This window comes from Stegodyphus dumicola, chromosome 8, assembly GCF_044657685.1.
Source record: "Stegodyphus dumicola isolate Sdum_Otavi_A_Nest chromosome 8, ASM4465768v1".
In the NCBI taxonomy this organism is placed as follows: Eukaryota; Metazoa; Arthropoda; class Arachnida; order Araneae; family Eresidae; genus Stegodyphus; species Stegodyphus dumicola.
In genome coordinates, this window is record NC_140775.1 from 122,283,288 (window position 1) to 122,306,450 (window position 23,163).

The following is a 23,163-nucleotide window of genomic DNA, read 5'->3' on the forward strand; positions in this document are numbered from 1 at the left end:
ATATATGCATCACTATGCATTTATGATTAGATTTCACTCTAGAGTGCAGTGTGATGCGTAATTGAATCAGGTTAAAATTTAGAATGGATTTTTAAATATACGACTTCATAATACCTTTTATTTCATGATTTTTTTATATCAGCATTACTCACTCGATATTTGCATGCATTGTTGTTATTTAGAGTCATAAAATATTAATTTTATGTCTCTAATTATGTAGTATGTACTATATTGTTTGTTTGTATTAAAAATTCCTTTATTTTTTTATTTATGTTCATTTACTGGGTAATTGTTTTCAAACTAGTTTTTATTTGGTCTCGATGGGTTTGCTCACAAGTTTGAAGTATACTCAGGCCCAAAATGTCTACCTCAAAATCGCTTAGAAAAGAATGCAGAATTGGGCAACAATGTAAAAGTTGTGATTAAACTTTGTAGGGAGATTCCTCGAAATCAAAATTTCAAATTGTATTTTGACAAGAGCAACTGAAAAGAGTCGAGGAGAACAAGCGTTGAATAGATTGCAGACTGCGGTGGAACTGAAATATGTTATTTAGTGTAGAAAAGCAATAAGAATGTGCTCCTGTTATCTACGTTTGCTAGAAATACCCCATTGAATAGATATCTAGATTTGATAGGAAGAAAAAAGAGACAGTTACTGTGGACTGCCCTAATGTTGTGAAACGATGCAACAAATACATGGGGGGGGGGGCGTAGATATGCTGGATAGCCACATAAGAAGATACAAAATAACTCTGAGATAAAAAAAAAGTGGTACATGACATTTCTTACTACTTCTAAGACCTTGCGGTCACAGATTCGTGGCTGCTGTACAAAAGAGTGTCTACAGAATCGAACAAACCCCAAGGATTTGTTAAACCTGTCCGCCTTTCGGTTTGAGTTATCCATTGGACTGTGCAAATTGGATGAAAGTTCAGTTCCTAAGCGTGGAAGGCCGAGCGGTCTTTTACTAAATGTTTACAATGTGAAAAGACAGAGGGGTCCTGCATAAAACAGTCCTCCAACCTGCATCATGCAGGATAAAATTCAACATGTTCTCATATGGAACGAAAATCGCACTCGTTGTAAAATTCCAAATTGCAAATTCCAAAAATTTATTGGATGTGAAAAATGTATTGCAGCATTACGTATAAATAAGGGTAGAAATTGTTTCGAAATTTTCCGTATATTGCAAATTGTACAATAAATAAATATACATGTACAAATTATTTGATTCGTCATTTTTATTTACATTTTCACCACTGTTTTAATTTTTATAAAGTCTGAATATGATTAATTCGAATTAAGTATTAATAAAATTTTAATTAAAGTCAGTATCTTCTAAAAACAATAAATAATTAAGTATTTTATGCCAATATTTATTAAATATATTATTGTAAATGATTTTTCATGTGGTTTATAGGAGTATTTTACTGCTAAATGCATGACGATGCATATATGCATCAAACCTAAAAATTCAAAAAATTACCAATAAAGATGTTAAATAATTTTTTTAAATATTTTTACATATTTATTTAAGCCATGAGCATGAAGAAATAAAATGTTTGGTGAAATATAAAAAAATCATTCATTGAAGACTCCGGAACAAACTCGGATAAAGAGAAAAACTAAACTGTTGTTGCGGATTTTATTGCCTACTTTAATTAATTAAGCTACAGAGAAAAGATTAAAATAATGCAATAAAATTATTTATCAGCTTGATAATCAACTAAACGACCACGCTTAAGTTAATAAAAGAATTCTGATATTCACATGGCATCAGGAGCGCCAAATATGGTACTTGCACAATACAAGACTGTATAAGTTGGCATTAGTTCACAAATCGAGGTTTCACTAAATGAAATGAGTGTTAACTGAGAATGCAAAACAACGGACAAATGCTTGATTTTTGCAGAAATTCATTAAAAAAACTAAACTAAGAAATTGAAAATTTTATTCCTGTTTCAAATTATTAAAATCTATACTTGAAAAAAGTATTTAAAATTGTACGCATTTTAATTACTATAAAATTTAATTACTATATATTGGGGACTTGCCTGAAAGTGGAGCCTGAGCTTCCACTAGTAAATCTGGCCTTGGCTGTGTTTACCTGTAACTATATCCATTTACAATAGCGATTTAAGTATAATTAGAGACTGTCAATGAGAGTACTTTTTCTCTTTCTCGTGTGTATGAAAATGAAGGAATCTGATATTTTAACTTTATAATACAGTAATAAAAATTGTTGTATATTTATCGCGTAATAGGATGCGTAATGATGTCTATATTGCGTAATATCATGCACAAAAACAGTAGATGATAGAATAAAAATCATATTTGACAAAGTATTGCTCAAGCAATGGAATATCGGTTGAAACCGAGCATTGTATTTATGCTTATATTCCACGTTGCCTTGCAGAAGGCAATAAGTACTAAGGAGTGTATGGGCTTACAAATATTATATTACTAATTGCTATTGCTTATCCTCACTAACATAACAGTGGCTTCATTGTAACTTAAAAAGATAGTAAAAAATCACTTTAGAAAGGTAACAGCTGTTTGCAACTTTAATCTAGGATATAAACTCTAGGATATAAACAATCATTATGTATTTTGTTCCGGAGCAGTAACTTTTAATTCTTTCGATGCTTAGTCTTCGATATAAGTAAAACATTATATGTAACTAAATATTGATAATAGATACCTAAGAGCACCACTAAATATTCCTGACACGAAAAGTCCGGGTATTCCAGGAAAGGATCCAAGTGTTTCCATAACAAAACGGGGAAAGAGCTGAGAAAAATAAAAAATAAATTGCATAAACGACAGAAATAGGGTTGAGATTAGTAAGTGTCATTCATCATATTAATGATTTATATATAATAAATACAATTTCGCTGTAAAATAAAAGATTATAAATTTTAAAATTTTATTATTTATAAATTAATTAAATAAACATTTAAAATCTTGAGAAACTATTCTAAAAGATTACATTTAAATATACATCTTCAGCCTGCCTTTTAAAACGCTAAGAAATATGGAATTACAAATATATTCTCATGCAATTCGTTATACAGTGTGACGCTGATCATATCTTTTCCCATTGCCAGTTTACATTCGCCTTTCTCATTGTCTTCATTCAGTAGCAGGGATGATTGAGCGTTTATGGTGATCTCAAAAGACGTAGTTGACAAGGATTAGATGCTTTTATTCCAATTCATCAAAAGACATGAAATATGATACTTTCTTGATAATCTTCAACCCTGTCAACAAACGCCCTTGCAAAAATTTTCTCCACCAAGGCTTGACATTTAAGATAATACATTTTTCGATTGAAAAGTTTCACAGGTTAATTTTACAAGATGCTATGACAAAAAAGGAGAATTATTTGAAATGTTATGATGGAGAAACAAAAGTATAACATTCCTAAAGTATATGGTAGATAAAGACATAAAGACGCATTCTATTTAATAACTAAATTTGGTTGATCTAGATATGTAACACCTGATTTTTATATTTTTAATTCTTTTTGTTTGTTATTTTCTCTTATGCCTTTATGATTTGAGTTGTTTTTTTCCTTTATATTATTTAAAAATGTCTTGTATTCGTTTTTCTTTGATATATCGCGTTTCTATTGCTCTGGAAAACTAAAAAATTTTTATTGTTATTTATATATTATTTTTTATTGTATTTAAAAATACATACATAATCATAAATCATTTAAAAAAAGAGGCGTAGAATTAAAAATAATCTATAGCTGAGAGAGGAAATGAAAGAGAAATCGAGATCAAATAGCTAGAACATTTATGAGGAAAATGAGATTAATAAGAGAACCAAAGAAAAGAGACAAGATACAGGGTGAAAATTATTGAGCTGTATGAACTGAGTTGAAAAATTTTATTCAAATTTGAAAAGTACGTACAGATATTCGAATTTCGTTTGTGGCATGTTCGGTATGCTTAGACTATGACACGGCGCAGACGAAGAGCAAATTCTGCAAAACTCCCTGAAGCGTAAAGATATCGGTGCTTTCAATGACCTCCGGAATGACCCTTTTGTTCTCAAAGATGGTTTTGGGAGTTATTTACCTAAATTTTGATGTTGTTTTCAAAAAATGAGTCTCAAGGGTTGAACTCAGGAGAACAACGGTGATTAAGCGATTCTCAGACTCAAATACTGGACTGCTCATGTATTTTTCGTCTTTCAAGCATTTCGAACCTTAATATAAAAGAACGTTTAATATTTTGATTAAAAAGTTTGGAAAGATTCGTTTTAACTTCCAAAAGAAACTTGCATTAAAAAAAGATCTCGGTTATTGTAATTTCGGACTTGAATAATTAATATCGCCTCTTGTTGGTCATGAATTTTCTGAAAAGTATATAGCATTTTATGTTTAGAATTTATTTATACTATCTCTTAAAATAACATTATTTTCTGTTCTTCTGTGATTTTAAAAGATTATAGAAAAATGTAAAAATAAATTGAAATAAATCTCCAAATTTAAGACTATAAATTCTGCATTTTATTTGATAATTTTCTTTTGTAACAGCATTTTAAATAAAATTTACGTATAAAAACCGTTAAAGTTATTTTGTGGTTGAGTCTCATTTTTAAGGTCCTTTTCATGTTTTAATAAATTTAAATTTAACACCCCGCAAAAAATGTCACAATCACACTCATGTGCAGTACATAATTTATCAAAAGTTAATATGTATGTTTCTTACATTTTTAGCAAAATAAATATTATATAGAACTAAATTTCGATAGCGGTTAATGTGTTTTAAGCGTAAGACTGTCTTTTTCACTGTAATTTAACATGAGTATATAAATTTTACGTTTCTTCCAAAGTGAAATTAATATCAAATTCCAAGTTAAAGAAATTTTATCATATCACATTTTATTGCATTAAGATTATGATGTATTTTATCAATCTTTTTATCGTTTTTTTTATTACTTCCGAAAATCTGTTTTAGAAAAATTTTATTTAAAGTACTTTACCGCTATTTGCGAAAATGCTTTGCAATCAGTTTAACTTCCAGACGTCTGTGTAGTGTCAAGTCATCTGTTAATAGTAGTGTCTTTCCGCTTCTAAATACCATTGACACATGACTTTATTTATAGAAAAATTTATTTTTCATATAGCTGAAAGCATCAGTATGAGAAATTTGTGTGAAATTTTGCATGAACTAGTATAGTGTTCATATCAAAACTAAAGAATCATAAAGAATGTGTGGGATATTACAGTGTACTGTAATTACAAAGTCTTCTCGGTAATGCGCAGATTCTGTCATTTCGGGATTTAAAAGTAAGATAATTCATTTATCCAAATACATTAAACGCTTTCCTTTGAAAATACGAAAACTTTAAAAGCCTGTCTGGATCTAAGTGGATAGGACTTCTAAACACTGGTAACTTTTCACGAATACGATTATAGTCAACAAATATTTAATTACAAATGGTACGTACAGACCTCGGCGATTATAAATGGTACGCACTGACTACATAGACATTTAGTAGTTTTTAACTTATGTGTAATGTGTGTGTGTGTGTGTGTGATTATGGCAAAGCCTCAAAGGCTATCTGCCTAAGGGGAGGGATGCCTTCGTGGAGGACTTTCTAAGGGAAACTGGCTCGTATACATGTTACACATGGGGAAAACCACGAAAACGCCCATGCAGCCAGCCCGTTCGCGGGATTCGAACCTCGGACCGAACTACCAGTGTTCAGAGACTTTACCGCTCGGCCGCTGGTGGGCCCTATGTGTAATGAAACACCAATTTTTTTCAAACATTTCAACAGGGATTCATCCTCCCTAAGGCGGATAATTTTGAAAGATTTTTCAGAACTGAATCGAATTTTAAACAGGATTATATATCTTGGATTATATTTATTAAGTTTGTGAAATTTGGAATCTCTTAACCTCAAGTAATTGAACTTTTGGTTTAATAACTGAACCCGAAGAAGTGTTTTTCTCAAACGTGAGCTGATATCTAAAATTATGTTTATTTAATTTTAAGTCAGAAGATTCAGTTAAACAAATGTTTTAAATTTTATATTAAGCCTGTCTGGATCTAAGTGGATAGAATATTAAGCACATAAAATACAAAAAGCATCATTTAGTTGCATAGTGCACATACATAAAAGCGATGAATCTTCTGTAAAATGATTGCTGTCAGTTACAGATTATTTTGAATTTTTTTGGTGGTATGTAGTCTTCTTAGAAATGTGATGTTCCACATTGATACTTATGTTCTTAGAAATACTCTTTAGTTTCATAGGTGAACATCTTAGAGAGACATTCGCTACCAGAGGTTTTACTAGGCTTTTGAAGAAATTAGAAGGCCTGGGAAACAATTGCATGGACAAATAAAGAAATATAAATATATAGTAGACATTATGGAAATATATAGATGCTAAACCATGCAGAAAGATATGAAGATTTTCTTTAAAAGGAGAAGGAAAAAAAAAACGAATTGTTTTTTAGCTTGGCTCAAAATGTTGTTTTTGAAACCGGATTGTCTAAATTCAGCTCTCTTACCTGATCTGGTGCATCTATCATCTTGGTGCCTATGGGGTCGCAAGCTGCATAGAATACGTAAATAACAAGTCCTGATAAGCTGGTTATCAGAATCAAAATAATGAGAGCCGGGAGGTTAATCCACAAGCACCTAGAATACAGATTATTCGAATAAATAACATATTTGTAACACGTAGATGTAACTTTAACCTGGACTTTAATGTATTGTGTGTAAAAAGTGAAGGATATTGCAAGAATAATTCCATTAACGTATAAAAATTGGACATCCTAGAGAATATTTTTAGAATTGAGTTGTTTGCTTGGAATAACGGAAATAAAATTCGAAACAGTTTTTTTTATGAATCTGGTAAGTTTTAACAATTAAAAGTACAGTTTTTTAAATAGTTTTTAATGAGAACGGGACATCTGAATCCTCGAATCTCACGAATTAATGAAAAATTTAAAATTCGAGGATTCGAGTCGTAGTGGCTTATGTGTCATGCAAATATTTAAAATTTTTTCTTAAACACCTTTCAACGTTTTTTCAATGTTTTAACTGAAAAATTTGGAAACAATCATTTTATTGAAGTCCAGTAAACGTTCATCAAAATAAGGGCGGACGCACTTGTTTTAATTTTAGCGAACCTGAATCAGTATTATTTTATCGTTGCGGCTATGAGGGAACTAACTAACCTGCTAAACGGGCGCCAACAAAAAGCTATTTCTCAAATGGTGAAAGATCTGTCGTTTTTTCCCACTTTACTTCATTCATCGTGAAAAGCACTCTTACACCTTACTTATACTAGCATTCTAAACACATTTAACCCATGTATTAAAAAATTTCATACTTCATACCTAGCAGGAATTCAAATGAAAATCTTAAAGGCTATAAGGTATTTCTCCTGCCTTCTTAGCATGCCTTCGTGGTGTGGTGGTCTGCACACTGGCGCGTATTTCAGAGGTACGTGGTTTGATTTCCGGCGAAGGTGTTGCTTATTCTTCATCTTTCCTGCTTCCAAAAATACTTAATGTCTCTACAGTGGCGCCCAAACTAAAAGGGTTGTAGATGATGATTCTCCACACCCAGGATTTGGCGATTGGGTTCCCTAAAAACCCCAGTCGCCCTTTAGAAAAGGGGGAGTATATAAGCTATTTCTCCCGCCTTTCTAGCATTCCTTCGTGATGTGGTCTGCACGCTGGGCGCGTATTCCAGAGGTCCGTGGTTCGATTCCCGGCGAAGGCGTTGCTCTCCTAATATCTCTACAAAGTTTCTAATTCATTGGCCTGTGTGTGTATTAAGTGAATTTCAGTTAATTTTTTCAGGAATCTACTTGTTTGAATTTACTAAATATTCTGCAAGTCGTTTGCAATCCAAAGTAACAAAGAATGAAACAACAATATTCCAAAAATGTAGAGCATACGAGTTCCTGCGTCCTTCCATTACATCAAATTTTGCCTTCTAACAATCCTTAGACCATTGAACTCTTTCTGCACTTTAAGTCATTTGTTGCTCTGTTGTAAGAAAACCAAACTGCCTTGCTGTTTATCATTGTTTATAAATTTAAAAAGTCGTCATATATTTATTATTTTGATGCTTAGCTGGTGCTATATAGATATCGCACATTTAAGGTCGCAGCATGTTTTCTCTTTGGGGAATCAGGCAGATATGAATATTAGTTAAATCAGGCAGATATGAATATTAGTATTAGTCAAATTTAGATTATATTTGTGAATGTTTATATAAATATGAGGGAATTCTTTAAAGAAAAATCAACTATAATTGTGAAGCTTTTTTTATGTAAAAATTGGTTGATTGTTTTTAATTAAGGCAAAGCAGAGGACGGACTATTTGCCAAGGGACATTTTTTAGACAAATTGGCTCGTATGGGGGCTATACATGGCGAAAACCACGGAAATGTCCGTGCAACCGACACCTTCATTATGATTTCCCTGCGTCAGACGACCAGTGTGTAACAGGTTTAGCTGTTGACTAGTTTGTCAGAAGCACGCTTGTGTAACTACTGGGAAATATTTATATTACACTTTCATAAATATCACTAGGATAGTTTCGGCACTATTTCAGAACAGATTCATTTCAGAGAAAAACATACCCTTGGGCACCTCGCAAGGATCCTATTGTCAAGTAGCGTTGAATCATTGCTTGGTTTGCTGCATAATTTCCCATCCATGTTACGTACCCACCTACCACTAAACTCCAGAAAGTATGGCGTACAGTTGGATCTAAATCAAACCTGGATTACCAAAAAGAATAAAATTAAGTGCGTTTTACAAATAGTTTACAGCAAATTTTAATACACATCTTTAATAAATATTAAAATAGTCTTCATATATAGAATGGGTCAGAATGTGGCTACATATTTGATCGCATCGTGTAACCATAGTATTATGAATAGGAGAAATGAGAAATTTCTACTAGAAATTTCTCGTTTCAAGATAATGCTATGGAAAGTCAAGCTTTTAAATCGAATAAATTACTAACCACACTCACTTTATTGTTTTGAATTACTCAACATTTCATTCGCTACCAATCCGTATCAATGTTGCTGCATCCGTACTACAGTGAACCTTTCAGGAGATTTTTTTTTCCTGGATGGCTCTTGCTATAAGCAGTGGTTTTCTGTCTTTTTCTACAGGCGACGGCAGCAGTGCTGCATTATAATCATGTATGCTCTGTTTTGTGGTCTTCTTGTCATTCTAAGCAATGATCAGTTTTTTGTCGGGTTATTCTGCACTCGATCAGTTACAGTATGGGCGTTTGTAAATGCAAGTACTCATGTTGCAGTTGTAACTTATTGTCCAATTTTCGGCGCCATCTTAGGTCGAGCACTTGATTTTTATTGAGTGAAAAGTGAAGTTTTAAATTTAATATCGCATACACAGTTTCCTTCTCTAACATACAGTAGCACATTGCATTTACTCCAGACTTATAGCCATATTTCTGACTCATGCTATACAGCTTCAAGGAAGTGTTAAAGAAACTTATTACAAATTTTCCAATTATATAATGATAGTCTTAAAGCGAAAGAATATACTACCAAACTTTTTACTGTGAATGTTTTCAGTTCTCTGTGTACCATGTTTAAGAAGCATAATGATATGGTAGTCTCTCATTTGGTAAAGATATTTTACTTTTGACGAAATGGTGAGTTTGTAAATAGTTGTAATTGTAATTTTTGATTATGTACCTGAAAAATTCTATTCTGCCACCTTCCACACTCTTTTCCCATACAGCGCTGAAACCTCCAAGGTCCATGGCTCCTTTGACTACAATTACGATAACGGAAGCATACATCACCAATGACTGAAACAAATCCGTCCAGACGACTGCTTTCATCCCACCCTACGAAAACAAATCAGGTATTAGGGATTTTAAAGTGGAATTTGAGCATTAATAAAACAGAATTACAAATAAAGGAGTATAATGCAAAAAGTAATTTTATGTTAAAGAAAAAAAGCCTCGCAATATCATATTAAGCTATTTTCTTGAATTTGCATTTGTTGTAATATGGGTAAATCTGCACAAATTTCCTAAAACGTTTATGCAGAAACTCGTGCAGTTTTCCATTAGTTTAATCCATTAGTTGCATTAGTTAGTTAATTAATTCTTAGTGAAATTAAATAGATATTATTAATTGTTGTGTAATAAAACAGTAACAACGTAATAATGGACAGTGCTTTTTGCAATTCGCAGGGTTTTGCATAAAAGCTCAAAATTATTGCATAAATTATACTTATGTAATTTTAACAAATCAAAGTTTTCATATTTATTACGACATTTAATGTTAAAAAATAAATTAAGTATCAATAAGCTTTAGACGAATATTTTTTTAATGAGAAACGTAATATATGACTTTATTTAACTAGTACAAATTTTTCTAAGACCGAAGAACATATAAAAAGTTACATTTCGTAATATTTACAAAATTAATTTCTTAAAGTTTCAAGATGCCAAAAAATAAACATTTGCGTTATTCAAAACATTCTTGTAACTGGAAGTATATGTCTACAAGCAATGGTTGCGAAAATAAATGTAGAATAAAGACACTTTTGTGGACATTCTGTCTACTGAAGTAAGGAATACAATTCAAATACTGGTTAACCGGGCTCCGTTGAAAAATAATTAAATTTGTTTATTGCAGAAAGATGGTTAAATGTTTTCTTTCAACAAAAAATCTGGAAAGGAAAAGAAGAATTGTGTGGAATAATAGCAGTAATAAAATATTTTCATAGTATATGAGAAGATGTTTCTATCATGTACTGTTTTTATTTGTATCCTGTTTCTATCGTGTGTTTCATGGTATATGTGAAAATGTTCCTATCCGATCATATAACTATGCTTAATTTAATTGTACGTAATGCAGAATATATAAAAACACTGCTGGCATCTGGAAAAAAAGCAGCAGCTGAATCTTATTTATTGTACATAAGCAGTTTAAGAGAGGAGGACACCAAAAAATTTGCTGATGGTTTGAGACACAATGCGTGCAGAAATAAGTATACAGAGCTATCACCTCTAGCAGCAACAACGAATCTAACGGTTGTAATTTGGTTGGGAATTGAGGCGAACTGAACATGGATGACAGATATGGAAACTTCATTCCAAGCTGCCTCAACTCCTGAATTCATTAACTGCAGTGGCTGGTGACTGGTGGCGTCTCAGTCTCTTTGGCAACTTTTAGTAGATGTTCTCAATATGTGAGAAATCTGCAGAACATACTTTCCTGGACAACAGTAGAACACATTCTCTATCGAAGAAGGTCAGAATAGCGCAGGTAATATGCCATCGTTCATTACCTTGTTAAAAGATGGCTTCATTCAGGCCTCGAAGACAGGGCACAGTCATGGGCCTTAACACGTCAGAAATGTAATAGAGACTGTTCACATTACGGGCTATGCGAGAAAAAGGTGACCAGGATGTGTCCCCGCTGGCACCCCATACGAGAAGGCTAGATGCTGGGTCAGTATAACAATGATGAATGCAAGCTGGTATTCCCCTTGGTGCCTCTCCACAAGGTTAAGTCCACTCGAAACCAGGATTAGTCTTAAAAAACTAGGTGGAGCCACTCTTGTGTCCAGTGTCGTCATTCATGGCACCACTGCAGACGTGCCTTTCTCTGCTGCAACATTAAGGGCAGCTCCGACAATAATCGCTGTATTGGACAGTTCTCGGACCGCAGACGTCGTCGCACAGTAGATGCTTCTTGTCTTGCACACGAATCAATAGTACACAATTTAGAGACAGTAATGGTACGTGACGTGGCTATATTTATCCCGTAAAACCAATCTCGAGTGTTAGAGTCCTGAACCCTCTGGGATCCTGCTTGACGTTCAAAATGGACCTCCTGGACCTATTCGCCTAACATTTATGTCAACCTAAACAACACAAACAGTAAAGTCGGGGGACCAATAAACCGCAGTCCCGATAGGCCACGATTGAAATCGACACAATGCTGGCAAGAATTTCTCTCTTACACAAGTCTTAATAATACCTTTACACAAACAACAAAAGTTAAAATGCGGTTTTCGAATCAGAAACCTGCTGCGCAATCTTTCTTTCATTTATACACAACGTAAATGGCGTTACGCATACTTGCATTGTGCATTTGCCCTAGAACGGTAATCATTTGCATATCCTAGCATGTAGTATCTTTCACAAAAATTGGATGTTTACTGCATGCCACCTTCACAGTATCGCAAATTTAATGGTTAGCAGTATTTAAAACGAAAACCGAAAAATTCTAACAACGTCTTCTGCGAATTTGAGTTCTAAGATATTGTTGAAACTCTCTTGTAAATATTGTTCTTAAATGTCCTTTATAACTTAGCTTCTTCTCTTTTAATAATGCTTATTCTTCTGTTATTTACATGAATTCTTCTGTTATTACATGTTAACTTATTCTTCTGTTATTACATGTTATTTACATTATTTTTATTATTATGAAGGAAAAGATAATTCTTTGAAATTAATAATTTGATTTAACTTATATAACAAATTAATTATTCCTCTGACTAAACTGGCAAAAAATACAGGTAAACTCTCAAAAGTATTTCCCAGTTAATCAAAATTTAGGCTATTCCTTTTCCTGTGTGTAGTCAATAGGCGTCTGATTAATTGCGATTCTGAATTAACATTCTGTCTGGCAAATTGGAAGTTGATTGTATCACTCTTTTTTTGCTAAAACGTTCAAAAATATAAAAAGATTATGAAGGAAAAGATTAATAAGTGAACTTACTATGCTGGTATAAAATGTGCAAACAAGACCGATGGAAAGAACAGCTGTCCATATCCGAATCCCAGTGACTGTAAATAATAAATTTGTTTTAGATATTGTTCAGAATTCAGATAAGCACTAAATTTTGTTACAGTACTTCTAAGACAGGTATAAATAGCAAGCAAATAAAACAAGTGATGCACAGGACTCATATTCATCTTGAAAATTATAAATTTCATAGAAGCAAACTCAAAAATATAAATTATAATTAAAACATTTAAGACGAGTTTTGTAGTTTTAGATATTCAGAATTTGTAGTTGCAGATGGGCATTTCTAATGACGAATAAAGAAAAATGATTACTTATGTTTAAACACAGAAACTCAAATTTTCAAAATGTTACTAGTCCATAAGTTCAATTTTGGCATTTTCGTAATCATTATAGAAATATGGCATCAAATACTGCAAGGCGCCAGAATTATTTTTAATAATAAAAGCAACCCAGAAAGTCTCAAGAACCACTTTTATATTTTCTCAAGTAAAATAGGAGTCGGAACTAAATATTGAATGATTAATAATAAAAGCTATGTGCTGGAAGATATGGGCCCTCATAGCCTTCATTTGAATTCTTATTCGAAAGTTTCAACGGAGAAAGAGGGCATATGATACGTAAATTGATGTCAGAACTTCACAATAGTGCAGTTAGTTTTGCATACCTTTATTCGTTAAGGAGATAACGATTTATGGGGTTGAGGTAAATGCTTTGTTTTAATGGTCTGCCACTGCTTTCATTTGCGGTGATACCAACAAGGCATTGACAGATTTACACGAATTGGACTAATCCTTATGAACCTTGAAAGAAAGTCTTATATTGCTGTCAACTTCCTTTCACAGTTTTCAACGTAAACAGCATTATTCACAGCGATTTAATCAAGCTGTTAAAAAATTCAGTGAACAGTGATCAGTAAGTGCACCACAACGAATGCCCCCAAATCGCAAAAGTTATAATATTTGCGAGTACTTAACTGAAGAGCCTTCAGCCAAAGAAATCCCTAGAGATTCTTTGCTTCAGCGCCATACGTGCCAGTTTAGAAACTAGTTTTAGCCAGTTCAGGTGAATGGTTGTTACACGCAAACAAATGGTATTCGTATAAGATTCAAATTAAAGATAAGACGAATTCAGTTCACAGAATGAGCTAGGCAGAAAAATGTGTATCCCTTATTCTGACGAAAGATTCTGCTTTCGATATTGTACTTTCCCATGCGAATGGTCAAATTAACAAATAAAATAGTAGTCACAAGCATGATTTGATTCGAACACGGAAAGACTCATCAAAACGTTTGCTAAGACCAAACCATAATATGCAGCTTTTCCCACGACTTAAAAAAACGACCTCAGTTCGATTTTCGACGTCAGTGCTTTGCTAGATCATTTGGAATGAAGGAGTAACAGATTTATTAATAATATATTTATTATATATATATAATATATAGTTATTAATGATAGTTGGCTTAGTTGTTAATGATTACAGCCGATGGAGAAAAAAGTAGTTGCATTAAAGATGTTGACAATCACGCCGAGTTTTATATTTCTTTATTCTCGTTGACAAAACTTTTCAAGCCAGCACTAATAAAATGCGTGGCGTAATAAGCGCGCCTTTCTGTGAGAAATGTCTTACATTTCTGAAAATGATTTGATAACGAAAGCAATGTAGAAACGAAAGCAGTCTATTTAGAGAGGAGAGAATATGCGATATGTTCAAGATGAAATCCGTTTCCAAAAAAGATTTAGTTTCAGATAAGATATTTACCATTTGCAGTTAAAAGTTTCAATTCCGAATTTCTGAAATTATTAATTGGCTGAAGCGTTTTGAAAGTCTCTGTGTCATTTCCTTTTGTGAAAATCATATGACACAGATTAATTGTTTCAGACTAAACGGGAAACTTCCGTACTTCTGAATCCTCCTGTGTATGAACTTCTGAATCCTTATGACTTAAAATGAATACATTGTTTTACTGAAAGACGTTATATTCACTTGATTTCTGGCAAAATTATTCCTACAAAATCACGTAAGAACAATGTAGCCGCAGGAAATCATCGTGATCGAAATGAAAGCAATGATAAATCTCAAAATTTTAGCTTTACCTTATAATATCTTTCTATGAAGTGATGACTGCGAAAATTCGAAATTCCAAAATATCGTAGTAAACGACGATGCTACTAACTAAACATTACAAGCGTTCATTCTATGAAGCTGAGAAATCTGAACATTACAAAATTACCACATTGAAGGTGTAACTTGATAACGTTTAATGGGTTAATTTAATAACGAAAGAACCTTTTTAAACTGTAGAATTTTCATATTATTTATATTGAGGTTAGAAATCATTTTCTGATCTCTTCAGATGAGCATTAAATCCCTTTATTATTCGTAAATTACTATATCCTTCCACAAATGTTTAGAAGCAATATAAATTTGATTATTATTATTATGTATTTATTTTAAGCATAGCATTAAATAATCATAAATTAAGTCTTAAAGAGATATGAAATACACGCGACGATTTTTGAGATGTTTTAAGCTACTTAATTTCTTCCTACTATATGTTGAACTATGTTTTAAACTTGGAGTTTTTATTGCTACTTCTGTTTTCTATCTCAGCATATTTTATGTGATGTATTTAAATTACAAAGGTGCACTTCAAGAGCGATCATTTTATGTGATATCATTCCTCTTTCACTTTGCTTTTTTCGGGATGTTTCCACCTAAATTAAATCATTTCAAGAATAAAACGTATTAATATTTTCATTCAAATTATAATCTGTGGTGAAAGGCAGTTCCAATTCTTTTAAATGAATATACCGGATATTAAAAAACATATTTGTTCGCCACACTTTATTTGATTTGTATCATATTGTTACATTTGGTATTCGTCATTGAAATTAATATGTTATATGTGAGGTGTTAAAAAACTCTCCTGAGTCTTTTATTAATATTGTTCCTTGATTATCGATTCTAATTTTAGTAGCTATTAGACCAATGTATGATGCTTGTAAAATACAGTTTACCTAAACCCTGATAACCTCTATTTTTGTATATAAGTCCTTTTTCGAACATGATAAACTCTAATCTTCGAGAAATTTCACTTACTGAAATTTACGGTTTTAAGGTGGAATAAGTTTGACAAACCTCGACTTATGTTTCACAACGCCAGCTGATAAGCAATTTTGTTTCCTACCAGATGTGTGCATCTCTTCCTGAATTGTTTATTATCTAGCACAATGATTACAGAGCAGTAATTTTATAGTTCTACGATTATAAAGCAAAAATGTATTATATTTTATGATACGAACTTTAAGCTTTACTTTTCGGGCTGAACATGAAATACTGTTAAGATACCTTTCATCGAGTAAAGAAAGGAAAATTTCAAATGTTACATGGAAGTTATTTGCTCATGTTAAACGCATTAGATTTAGCGCATTAGCATGCTTATTACGGGAGATGTTCAATAAAGAATGAGACAAATATTGAGGGAACTACATCGGAGTTATGCCCAAATATAAGTAAGAGTTCAACTAAAGCTAAGACATTACAATTTACATTTTACTGAAGTAAAGTAAAAAAATTAATAACAACGTACCAAATTTTTTAATTTTTGGGTTTGCGATTTGCAATAAAGTTTTACAGAAAAGTAAAAATAAAATCTATTTATTGCCGAATCACGTTTTTATTAACTATTCTACTAAATACTTCTACCAGTATATTTGATGAGCATCAAAGCCATACATATTCGTCTAAATAAATTTTTTATATTTTCCAAAACTTTGTAGTGCAGTCATTTTGTATTCAACTACGTCTTTTTATTCTCTTGGAATAAAGTTACTCAGCATCTGTTAGAGACATATATTCCGAGAATTAAATCATATTTTCAAACTTAATTTCAACTTCATATTTAATAAATATTACTTCATTTTAAAGAATTTTATTTTAAATTCAAACTGCTTTACCGTTTGAAAACATAGTTGCATTATTTGAAAAATTATAAAAGACAGCAAAAAAAAAAAAAAAAAAAAAAAAAAGGCAACTAAACAATAACAAATTTTAATTTCTTATCTGTGGCATCTACTTCTGACTATAAAAGAATGATTACTGCTTGCTTTAAAGTTCTAAACATTGTCTTGTAACTTTGAATTTCTTTTATGTTAATTAGGAAGAGAATCAAACAAATGCAAAATTTAAAATTAGGTAAAACAGCAACCTTATTTTGGGGTAGATTTTGAATAAAATGTCATCGATATCGACGGCAATGTGACACAGGTTCCTCAAATGAATAAATAAATTAAGGGTATTGTTCAAACTAATTTTAAATTGTTTTATATTATTATAAAGCATTACATATGCAAACAAAATAATTTCACATGCTAAAACTTCTCATGTGGAAGAATTTTTTTTCTGTCAAATTGTTATGAAGTCTGGCTGGCATATCTGGACAGCTAATAGATACATTAACAGCTTCCACTGAACCAGAATTTTGATGATCCGCACAGAAAGGGAAGTCCAAAAAATAGTATGTTACGAAATGACCGAAGTTATTTCTTTGTCTTTTATAAGGTGTTATTAAAGTTCATTAATCAGTTACTTTGTGTTAATTGACCACTGCTCGCTTTGAAATCGTTGAGTTTGTTAATAAAATTTGGCTAAAGTTTTGCTAAATATGAAGTAGATAATAAAACAAACTTCAAACACCAAATTTGGTCTTCTAGATGCCCATACTCGAGTGGAGGACTACGTTATCCAAAATCTGATTTCTCTAGGTATCGTTGTTTTTCTCAATATGAGAAACATGCGTACATGCATTCAGATTCTTCATTACGAAATTAATAGCCCTTCTGGACTAAAATTATTACATTAAATTTATTTACCCTTTGTTCTGATTTTCCAATGCGTACTATTTACAATAATGTTGTTATTTTAAATCTTAAAAATCTTTAGAATTTTTTTATAAAATTACTTTTAATTGATGTAGTAGTTATTATATTTAGCATTTAAATTAATTTTTAAAATCTGATGAAACGCACAAAATACATGCTTTCATGAAATGTTGTAGAACGTTTGCACCAAGCAATATTGCGATATCTTCTTATACAATCTAAATGAAGGAAACATTCAAAACAGGGAAATAAATGAACAACAAAAATAAGTTTAAATTTGGAAAGAACAGCAAGCTATGCTGACATCTAGAATCGAATATTTGTAGTTTTGCCGGTAATTAAAAAATTGTAGCAGGAAATTATAGAAAGGAAGTACGTGTACTACCAGAAAATTTAATTCGAAAGATTAAATAAAATAAAATAACAACCAGAAATTTCATGTTCAAATTTGTGTCAAGCATAAGTTTTTAGGAGAATGATAGTTAACATGAGGCAGTTTAATGAAGTTATAATGAGATACATTCAGACAAGTTTCCAATTTCCATGTTTCACTTAAAAGCAAAGAAAAACAACTTCTTGCAAAAAGTAAGATGTAAAACGCAATAGTGACATTCCGAAGAGGAAATGTTTCTCTTGCGGTTACAAATATCCTCAGTAAAAGTTTCGAAATATTGCTCTCGCAATCTTACTGCAAAATAAAGAATCAATAGTTAAATATCTTTCACTTTCTTCTCCTTATGTTATCATTAAAGTTTAATATGAAATTAAAATTCAAATTTGCAAAATACAAATTCGTTTTTTCTCCTCATCGAGAAGATTTGCTTATAGTACCGTTACAAAGATTTCCGCCGATGCATTAAATCTGCCGAAGCAGAAATCAATTTCACAGTCTTTAAATACATCAATAGGAATAATACATAAAATAATAAACCAAGATTTACAACTTGAAAAGCATAATGTTCGCCAGCTTTTGTCGAGCACGTGACGCTACGCAGAACAATTTGTACAGCCCTGAATGAAAACTATTTAACAGGAGATAAACGGAAATAATTGTGACCTTTGATGAAACATACATTTATCTAAATGACTACAACAAAAAAGGTCTATTTGTTATCGAAAACGAAGAGGAAAAAATGCACAACCTGGCTCCATCAATGCAAAGAAGGCTTAAGTAAAGGGGTTATGATTGTCACAGGATATTTTTATAATGGGAAATTAAAAAATAAATTAAGTGGAAAAAAGTACAGAAATTAATTCAATGTAACATCAAGAGAAAGGTTTACGTCCGATACTTACAGAAAAAATTCCATATCTTTATCCCAATAACTTACAAAGAGTAAAACGTAAGACAAAGCAACAAGTGATACTTTGAAAAGCACCATTTCATTCCTTGAAGAAATGAAGACAGGTATTGCATATACACGTTTTCAACTTTTTCTTGCTATGTCCTCTGACGTTTCAGCTCTGGGATGTTGTGCAACTGGTTTCTTAAAGGAGCTCTTTGAAAGTTCAAACCCACCAGGACTTATTGGACTCTGGAAAGTAGTAGAAGAGGAAAATACACTTGGAAATTTTATGAAAAGCTCAGCTATCACGGCAATCACGATGGAGAATTACAGTCCATAAAAGGCTACCAGATTGAACATTTAAAAATACTCTTTACATTTTAAGCATTAATTAAACGGTTCCCGAAATCCTTCTGACAATGGACAAACATCTTTTGTAAATACTTGTTTTATTTTCATATATTTAATATCAGTACGCTTGCATCAATATACTAGTAACGACGTAATTACATACCTGCATCAATCCTCCAATCAGTAGCGAAATTATCAGGACCTCTGACAAAAACATGAGAAACGACATTTTAATTAAAAGAATTGAACATGCATTGTCTCCTTCTTTTCTCCTTCAGCTTAAAAGCTGAATATTCGCAGTAAAATGTTTTAGCCGCACGGATGATCTTACGGCCGTATATCTCTCTTATCATATACATAGGGAACATGTATTGAACGTGAAGATGTGTTTAGAATTATTGGCGGGGATTAAGCAGACTAATAAACATATTCCTGAGTGGACTAGTTGCCTTATTGGTAGGATAAAGTAAAGTAAAAAAAATTCAGACCTTACTGTAGAGCAGCAATACGTTAACAAAGCAATCAATACAAAGCACGTTATCTCCGAGTTCCTGAACTTTTATATTTCCAAAAACGACTTTAGGTATTCAAAGAATTCGTCCGTCAAAGACATACCAAGTACTACCCGACATACCTGGTCAAAGATAAGACCAAGTATTCATCTACCTCGTCAAAGACAGACACTAATGAGCTTCTTGAGTCATATTAGGTTTGTAATTGGAGCTTTTGTGTGCTATGTTAACTTCGCAATGGACTACCTACATCACTGACAATCGAAAGGAAAGGTAAGAAGGTGCCAGAAGTGTCTTTCCTTGATTTTGAGTAGATAAATATGAAGCTGAACTGGAGTTTGGTGTTAATTCAGAGTTAGTTCATTTAAGCTGTATAGCTCTCTACTTAGTGACTGGGCTTTAGATTTTGCTCCTCAAATTATTTTTCTGATCTGCGAATAGTATGTTTGAAACAATGACCTCAGCCAAAAAGTTTAATCGCAATTTTTCAGCTCATATTTACTTCTATTAATAAACTGAAAAAAAATTTAATTATTAAGAAAATTTAGAAAATAAGTTTCTGTGAAAGATTATCATAGAAAATAGTTTGTTGAGCAACGTTTAAGAATATCTGAAATGTCAGTTATGGATATGAATAAAATTAGCTTCAGATAATATAATGTCTTTTTTCAAGTTTAACAATGGAAACGGAACAAAGGAAAAACGATATTTTAATTTTTATGCAAAAGACTAATATTTACCTTCAGATAAAGCCAGCGCAGGTGCATATAGTACGACTGGCATATACATCAACTGAAATAAATAAAAAATTCATTGTTATATGTAGAAAAACTATATATTATTCAAATGAAGTTCTCTGTATTGATTACTTTCTTATTAAAATGGTCGCCACATAAAACGTTGACGATATTTAAAAGTTGCATTTTACAAATGTGGCAACTAAATTTGTCAATTTTAGTGACTAATGGTGGTGGCTGCTTTACTAACTTTAATTAAGAAGTACATTTACATTTTTTATGAAATTGTACACTGTAGCTTCAATAAGTACTTATGAACATTATAAGAACTATTTTAGTTTTATACGATGCCACATTCTCAAGAAAAACTATTGGTAAATTTAAAACAATTAAAATTCATAATTGTGATAACTTTTAAATTTTCGACCATAGAATGAATTTTAATTTAAAATTAATTTTAACACAGAATTAGTTTTAAATATAAATTTAATAATTAGAACTAATTGCAACTACTAAAAATAACTATCAGAAGCGAATATTCGTTCGTTACTAAGAATTACATTTAATGTACATCTAATGAAAATTTTATTGGTAATGGTATTGAAAATAGATATTTCTAACAGAATAGACAATAAATTGTAAGCATTAAAATAGCAACTAACACAAAAGAAAATAGATAACTGTGTTTTATGTTTCAGGAAAAAAAAAATACTTTTAAATACACAAAATATTGTAATGCTGTTATGAAAATATTTTAAGTGTTTTAATGCCTCCTTATTTCAAGGTCAATTAAAAATAAAGAGTAAGGAAATAAATCATGCATAGAAGGTCAGCCTGTAAATGCAAACAACTAGTATATTATTTAAACTAGAATTATTTAAAATACTAGTTTCAAAGTAAATGAGCCACTATTTACTCGTATGTCCAGTTTTAAAAGGAAACAGAGCGTAAATTAGAGTAACTAAACAAGTAATTTGAAAAAAGGTAAAGCGAAAAAAACAATAAAACGAATAATTTAAAAAATTTAATACTTTTTGAAAGTTTTCTATAAACCTATTGTTTAAAGGGAAAAAAACTGTTTACCGTTTAAACAGTATTTTGGAATTATTTAGCTGTGTTTGAATTATTTTGAAATTTTAAATTCTAATGACCATTTTTATCAAGCACTACTAAGCGGAAATGATAAGCACACCTTTCCTCTCTCCACAAAATTCAAAGACACCTGCAGAATAACTGAATAAATTAAATACGTAAATAAGGAAATAAAAATTTATCAAAAAAATTTTATTTATCAAAAAATAAATTACACTTATAGTCATTATAAGCAGTTAAAAGTACATACCATATGCATTGCAAATACACCAGAACCAATCGTTCTTACTAGACTATGAAACCTCAATTCCAGATACTGAAATATTTAAGGCATTTTATTAAAACTCAAAAAATTAAATTCAGTTTCTTATTTTTATCATGAAAAACAAAGATTATAAGAACTCATTTTCTGTTTTGCAAAATTACAAAGTATAGAATAACAATCTACACCTTAAAAAAGAGTTTATCATTAAGAATTTCAGAAAATTAAAAGAACACGTATATTCATTTATATATGCATGCCAATTAAATATAATATTAAAAAGTGTAAAAAAGATTTTAATTATTAACAAGTGAGTTTATTGCTTTTAAAGAGTACAGTTTCTTCTTATCAAGAATAGATTGATTAAAATTGAAAGACAAATTAAAGATCTTATGCTTTTCCGAATGGTGTTACTGCGACAATCGGTTATTCAAAATAGCGCATGGACAATATATTAAAATTATTAATATTTGATGTTGTGGTAATATTTATAAAGAATTGTTTCTAGGTTTTCTTCTGATATTGCTTTACTTTAAAACAAATTACACGATGGCTCTATAAAAGATGAAAGAATAAATATGAGACATGAATCTTATGCCAACCAAAGCATCTGACAGCAATTTAACACTTGATTTTATAGTCTTGTATAACTTCTTCTGCTGAAAGGATGTAAAAGTGCTTAGGATAAGGCATTATGGCTGATTAAGATAATTGAAGCTAGTATTTGTTAGGATACAGCTACAAGAGAAACAGTAAGAGTTTTAATAATAAAAATACTTATATAAAAGAAAATTACTTTAAAACTTGTCATTACCAATAGCTACATTTGTACTTGTAACGCAGGGCAATGATATTTCAGGACTATAGGTGCAAAGCATTGCTTCCTCCTTATATACAAATACGAATTTACTTCTAGTTAGACCTTCCATCAGTTTATGAGACAATAATGCTAATAGGCAGAACAGAGACATTCAACCAAGAGGAATTTTCCCCGGGAGGTGGTATTTTATAGTTTCGGGGAAGAAACGTGGTCAGCCTTTAATTTAGCTGTTCAGTATTTAGTGTTACTTTATGAATATAAAGAAAAAATAATCATCATGTTTATCAATATTTCCTATACGTTTTGTTATTAAATTAATAAAACACGTTAAAAATAATTAAATCTAAATAAATATATAGGTAATTTTGAAGTTTTTAGAAAGATTGGAGATGAACTAACAGTGGTGAAAGTGGAGCACAGGGCA

General features: G+C 31.3%; 1 protein-coding gene across 4 annotated transcripts in view; it reads right to left on the minus strand.

Moving 5' to 3' along the window:
• The window catches only part of LOC118199929 (sodium-coupled monocarboxylate transporter 2-like), a 78,928-nt gene that overhangs the window by 31,530 nt on the left and 24,235 nt on the right, over nucleotides 1-23,163 (minus strand). For all 4 annotated transcript variants that reach the window (XM_035371813.1, XM_035371815.1, XM_035371816.2 and 1 more), the window contains exons 3-9: nucleotides 21,908-21,973; nucleotides 20,569-20,620; nucleotides 12,769-12,836; nucleotides 9,721-9,875; nucleotides 8,626-8,766; nucleotides 6,536-6,665; nucleotides 2,702-2,790 (exon numbers count right to left, since the gene is read on the minus strand). In XM_035371813.1, coding sequence (XP_035227704.1) covers nucleotides 2,702-2,790; nucleotides 6,536-6,665; nucleotides 8,626-8,766; nucleotides 9,721-9,875; nucleotides 12,769-12,836; nucleotides 20,569-20,620; nucleotides 21,908-21,973 — 701 coding nt within the window. The remainder of the gene's footprint in view (nucleotides 1-2,701; nucleotides 2,791-6,535; nucleotides 6,666-8,625; nucleotides 8,767-9,720; nucleotides 9,876-12,768; nucleotides 12,837-20,568; nucleotides 20,621-21,907; nucleotides 21,974-23,163) is intronic.